A 6,593-nucleotide genomic window follows, 5' to 3' on the forward strand; every position below is an offset into this window, starting at 1 on the left:
AGTTGTCTTCCAAATTTCTCGGCAGAGATGAGTGAGTGCCTCTTGGGCAGCAGCGAGATTCGGGGTCCTGGTGTGGTGATGCGGGTTAATGCGCCAGAATCCAAGGCCATTTTAACTGCAAGGAGCAGAAAGCCTCATCTCTCTCCCGCGGAGGGCCTGGTGGATTCGAGCTGCTGATCGCGGGGTTCGCAGCCAGATTCTTAACCACTACACTACCAGGCCTTGCACCTTCAAAATGGCAGATCGGGTAGACGTGTAGTGAGGAGCTCTGTGAGCAACACCACAAAATACTGGGCCAAGAGGGCTCACAAGATGGTACTGGAACTCTGAAACAAATATATATTACTGTATTAGACTAATAATAATAATAATCCACCACTCGTCTGTCAGTTTGTCGTACTGTGGTGGCTTGTGAGTTGCTGTGATTCTGAAAGCTATGCCACCGGTATTTTAAATACCAGCAGGGTCACCCATGGTGGAAAGGTTTCAGATGAGCTTCCAGACGAAGACAGACTAGGAAGAAGGAGTGACAAACTACTTCAGAATATTTAGTCACTGAAAACCTTATGAAGAGCAGAGAAACACTGTCAGATACAGTGCCGGAAAGGTTGGCCCAGGATCGGGCAGTGTTTTGTTCTACTGTGCATAAGGTCGTTATGAGTCAATGCCCACCGATGGCACCTCACAACAGACTAACAATACGATAGTCTCCATTACCTCACTGAAGGAGGAATTCATGGTGAATTCATGTTATTTCCCAAGACCTACCACAATGTTCTCTGCAAAGCATACTTGTTGAATGAAACAAGACGACCATATAAATTGCAGTATAATTAGAACTGGAAAGCTATCAAAATAAGTCAGCCACATATAAAACACCATACATTTTTTAGGTTGGGGGCAAGAATAAAAGGGGGGGCAACAATTTAACACAACATTCTGGACACAATAAGTACTTCTACTTTACTAATCTCTGATTAATACTTCAAAATCCAAAGCATAGATACCATCAGAAAATTTTACCTTTACTTTCATATTTCGGCATGATCATTATAAAAAAGTAATACAAATTACTAAAAAAAAAAAAAGTTAAAATACGTACAACTATTTCAATATTTACTGTTTTATTATAAGGCATTTTCATAGCAATACATAGTTTATGTATATAATACTCTGTACGAAGGCATTTCCAATGGTAACTGAGATGACTCAGCCCAGAGGAGAACACAGTGAAGGAAGACAGTGTCATTGTCCTACCGTCCTCGGGCGACTCTGCAGACTTCGTCACCGCTATCATCTTTGCAGTTGGTGTTTGATCATGACAAACCTGATGCAAGAAATTTATTGATTTTCCTATCAAAAGAACCTAAAAAAAAAGGAATTATCCTATGGTTACACTTTTATATGAAATTAAAATCACAAATCCTATAAATATTGGACATATTCATAAGCTACACATTGGCTATTGATTAAAAATTCAAAAACAAAAGCAACAGTATTCGTATCAAATGAATTCTAGGAACTCAACAAAATCAGATTAATATAACATCATATTTCAAGGAGCCCTGGTGTGGCGCTGTGGGTTACTGCGCTGAACGGCAAGGCCAGTTTGAATAGCACAGTCGGCAGTTCAAGCTCACCAGCTGCTCCTCAGAAACCCTATACAGGGTAGCTATGGGTAAGAATCGACTCGACAGCACCTAACAACAACATATTCAAGTAATATATATTTTACCTCAAGAATGATAAAAAATATTAAAATGCTATACAACTTTGTTTCATTTTTTAAAAAATATGAGATATATACTGTTTATATTAAAACATCAAAATCACAAAAATGTCTTTTGAGCGTTACCTTTCTAGATTGATCCATTGTAATAAAGGAAGGGATCATTGATTTCCTTAAAGTATACTTATCATGCCAGAGTCTATCTGTTTTAACTGTTGGATCCGATGCTACAAAAAACTGAAAGAAAAATAGTACTTAAAACATCAAAAATTCATTTATGGCAAAAATATTACCAAACTAGTAGTATAAAGAACAAGTTATCCAAATATAGGAATAATTTACCCATTTAGACAATATTTGCTTTAAAAATTATTTTTTATAAAAATGTGTCCAAATTGAATTATATATTTCCTAGATATTTAAAACCAAAGTATAATAAAAATAACTGAAGCTTCTTCTTGAAGACTCATGATCTTTCTATGAACATGAGCCTCAAGGTATCAGCTGTATCAATGATCAAGGCACGGAATCTAAGAGCCGACTAATAAGTTTTCTACTTTAGAGCATCCACTCAAACTGAGAGACCTTTCTGTGCTTTTCCCTGTTGCTCTCCCTTACGCTCAACTGTGTGTTTTACTGTAAGGGTTTGTGTCCTTTTGCAGAGTCCTGAAGTTTGGAACACAGAAGGTACCAAAGTGTCTAATATACTTCATTTACGTAAAGTCCCTGGTACCTAGACTATTACCTACAAGAAGACCACTCACAGGAATGGCCGCTATCAGGGAGCCAACTAAGTACACACAGGAAAGAAGGGTCCTTCTCTTCTCAGCTCTACCAAAGGACCACCGTTGCTCAAGAACCTTCTCCCTTTCCAATGTGCCTCTCACCTTCCCTGGCCACCTACTCCTCACCTACCAACTATACAGGATCGCTATGAGTCAGAACCAAGTCGACAGCACTTAACAACAACAAAAATGGTGAGCAGGTTCAAACCCACCAGTCGCTCCTCAGAATCCCTATACAGGATCACTGTGAGTCAGAATTGACTTGACAGCACTTGCAAAAGCAACAAAACCGTGACCCGTCAGCTTTTCATTTGTATCAACATTAGAAACAGGGATTTACATCTGCCAGGTACTTCAACCCAAAACCATTATTTTAACTGTTACACTAGTTTTCCCATTCTGGACCAATGGGGGCTTCTCCAAGCACACTCCTGAGGCTTTAGGCTTAATCATGTTCCAATACAGAAGACATTACAGGCTCTCTTTGTGGCTTTCCTCCCTAGACCTAGAATCAGCTATTCTAGTTTTGAGGAAAAACAGCATTTCAAGACCCAACCTTAGCTTATCAGCTTTATTTTAAATTATGAGCTGGATCACTGGTAAATTTGTACAGGTTATGTTATACATACAGTCCTGGTGAGGTGTTACAGGATGAGGACTGTACTACTAACTGAAAGGTTGGTGGTTCAAACCCACCAGCTGCTCCTTAGAAACCTATACAATGGATGAGAATCGACTGGACGGCACTTAACAATAAATAACAACAGTATACATTAGCTTTGTTCCCTAGACTGCAAAAACCATTTCAAAGTCATTATGTAACTAAAGTGTCTTTCTTTATTGATGATCCATTAATTCGGAATCACCAACAAGTAAACAATACGTAATTCTTAAGAAAGGTATGTCCCCAGACACAAAATAGATTTCAAAATTTATTTAAGAATATTATTAGCAACAGTATACCAACAGAAGACGAAGAAGTGTTACATCTGCGTTACGGTGTTGGAGAAGAATATTAAATGTACCATGGACTGACAGAGTAAGAAACCAATCTGTGTTGTAAGAAGTACAGCCAAAATGCTCCTTAGAGACCAGAATAGTGAGATTTTGTGCCTCATACCTCTGACATATTATCAGGAGGGACCAGTCCCCTAGAGAAGGACACCATGCTTGGTTAAGTGGAGGGTCAACAAAAAAGAGGAAGACCCCAAGAAAAAGGACTGACATAGTGGCAGCAGCAATGGGCTCAAACATAACAGTTGTGGGGATGACATGGGACTAGGCAGTGTTTCCTTCTGATGTGTGTAAGGTCACTCTGAGTAGGAACCAAGTCAACAGCACCTAACAAGAGCATCGCTAAAGAAAGGTTCCTAGAAAATGCAAACAACAAAACAGAGTCAAGAAGACAGAACGCTGAAAAGAGCAGCATCTTTAGAAGATATAGGAGATGTAAACTGCTACCACTAAAGCACAGGGCCTACTCAACATGCGGGAAGATGAAAGTCAGTTTTATATCATTTAAACTATTACAGACCACAGAAAAATAAAGAGCATCCTCCTGTGTGTTTTATGTATAGCATATGATAGTATCAAAGCTGTCAGGACGGTTCAGGACCAGGCAAGTGTTTCATTAGACTGTGCATAGGGTCACTATGAATGGAAACCAACTCAACAGCACCTAACAACAAACAACAGGATACTACCAAAAGCTGATAAAACTCATTCTAAAAATGAAAACTACAGTAGGCCAATTTTATTTCTGAATACAGAGGAAGAGATTCTAAATAAAATATTACCCATGCATTGCTGGAATAAAAGGTTCTTGGTCAGGTTATATTATACTTCCAATACACTGCTATCCAAAATAAGAAAATAGAAAATATTACAATGTAGTTATTAAGAATGGCTTTGGTTCTTAACTATTACAGGCCCTTCAGACAATCAGATGAAAAGTACAGATCTTCCCAGGATTTAAAAAAAAAAGGGGGGGGGGTAGATGTCCACAAAATGCACATTTTTACATATTTTGTCAGGGATTTCAAGAACCCAAGTTTACAACTCTTGAGGTTGTTGTTGTTAAGTGCCATAGAGTCAGTTCCGACCCATAGCGACCCTGTGTAGGGTTTCCGAGGAACAGCTGGTGAGCTTGAACCACCGACCTTGCAGTTCAAACAGCTTTGCAGTCGGACGCATTAACCCACAGCATTTAATGGCATAAATTATCATTACTTACTTCAAGTAGAAAAGTAATACAGATTACAAAACACTATGTGTGAAGAGAGAAGAACCAGATGGTGCTGTTACCATTAGCAACCATTCTGGCCAGGTACACAGTAGATGGACCTGGATAGAACGGGAGAAAAACGGAGAAACTCAAAATTTTTCTTTGTAAAAAGGCCATACTTATTGGACTAGCAAAACCATAAAATAAACAACCTCACCTGTGAGTACTTTGCTCGTGGGGGGAAAAAAAACACAAAAAGGAATCAACTCTAGACCAAAGGGCCAGCATTTAACTTAGAGCAAAGGCAAGCCGGAGAAGGGGTCAGGGAGGTAGTGTGAACAGAGCCACCAGAATGGAAGTAATGGAATGTTGACACGCTATAAAATAGGTAACGGACGTCACGTTACAATACGCACCCTGTTGTACGCTGTCGAGTCGGTTTTGAGTCAGCAACAGGGTTTCCGAGAGTGGTTAGTGGGTTTGAACAGCCGACTTTAGATAGCAGTCTAGTGTTTATTCTACAGTGTCACACCAGGGCTCACTCAGTTGTGAGGTGGCTGTGGTTATACGTGTGCCGTCAGTTCCGACCCATAGCGACCCTGCACAGGGTTTCCGAGGCTGTGAATCTTTATGAGAGCAGAAAGCCTCCTTTTTCTCCCACGGAACAGCTGGTAGTTTCGAACTGCCAACCTTGAGGTTAGCAACCTGACTTGTAACCACTACGTTACCAGAGTTCCTTCCAATAGGCAATATGTATAGAAACTATTAAATGGGAACTTAAATCGCTGTGTAAACTTTCACCACATTATTTTTGAAGCTCTGCAGGCTGCCTCATACACACTCTCACACTGTGAGAAAAGGAAATACACAGTAACACTTACAGAGGCTATCTGCTCATGATGGGGTTTCTAATGAATTCTAACTTCTCCTATATGTACTTGGATGCTCAAACTTTTTAAAGTACAGAATACTTTTAAATCGAAAAAGCATTGTTAATGTAAGCTTTGAGCACACTGTACTAATAAGATTTTTTTTTAATTAACATCAATTTCCCACAGCAATCAAACAAATACATATTTCTTCTAAGTACATTTTCTAGAAATCTACTTCTAATATTAAATATTTAAGGAAATCAAAATTTCAAAACAAAGTATAGCTAGAAAGGCATTTCATTCATTAAGTTTTTCAGAAAATGGAGTATTAAGCCTTCAGTTAATATCTCCAGGTACTACATATCTGATTCAGGAGTCCATGTGTTCAGCCAGTTCTCTCTTTAATAACGTTATTAGCTGCATCTTAACTTTAAAAGATGACTACTATTTTTCTGATATTCAGTCAAAGCACCCGTTCCCCATCTAAAGCCTAACTGCAGTAGCACATCAATCTTTAAATTAAGATCACCAACTTCAGGATTTGAGGAGTAACAGAGACTTTTCACTCTGAATGCTCTGCATGTTGCCTTTATGTTTAGATTTAGCTGAAGTTTCACTAATAATATCAAAAAACCATCAAAATAATATTTTTTTCATTTTCTTGATCACATGGCTAACTCACTGCAACTACCATGATATTATTTCTGTGTTGTTGTTTAGTACTGTTCAGTTAGTTTCGACTTGTGGCAATACTGCATGACAGGGTGTCTGAGGCTGTACACCTTTTCGAAGCACAAAGTCTCATTTTTCTCCTTCAGAGGAGCTAGTGAGCTCAAACCACCAACCTTGTGGCTCATAGTCCTGTGCTTATCCTACAGCATATCCTACCCATGTCTAGTGGAACTTAATAACTGACCTTGTGGTTAGAAGTCCACTGCTTACCCTACACCACCACACCAGGGGTCCATAAGCAATGTGTGTTG

The 6,593-nt window shown here is 39.1% G+C and overlaps 1 protein-coding gene across 1 annotated transcript in view; it reads right to left on the reverse strand.

Moving 5' to 3' along the window:
• Positions 1-6,593, reverse strand: part of TUBGCP3 (tubulin, gamma complex associated protein 3) — a 151,896-nt gene that overhangs the window by 62,470 nt on the left and 82,833 nt on the right. Inside the window, 2 exon segments of the mRNA XM_006851544.1 lie at positions 1,258-1,366; positions 1,856-1,966. Of these exon segments, the coding sequence (XP_006851607.1) occupies positions 1,258-1,366; positions 1,856-1,966 (220 nt within the window).

The sequence above is a fragment of the Chrysochloris asiatica genome, unplaced genomic scaffold, assembly GCF_000296735.1.
Source record: "Chrysochloris asiatica unplaced genomic scaffold, ChrAsi1.0 scaffold00029, whole genome shotgun sequence".
NCBI lineage: Eukaryota > Metazoa > Chordata > Mammalia > Afrosoricida > Chrysochloridae > Chrysochloris > Chrysochloris asiatica.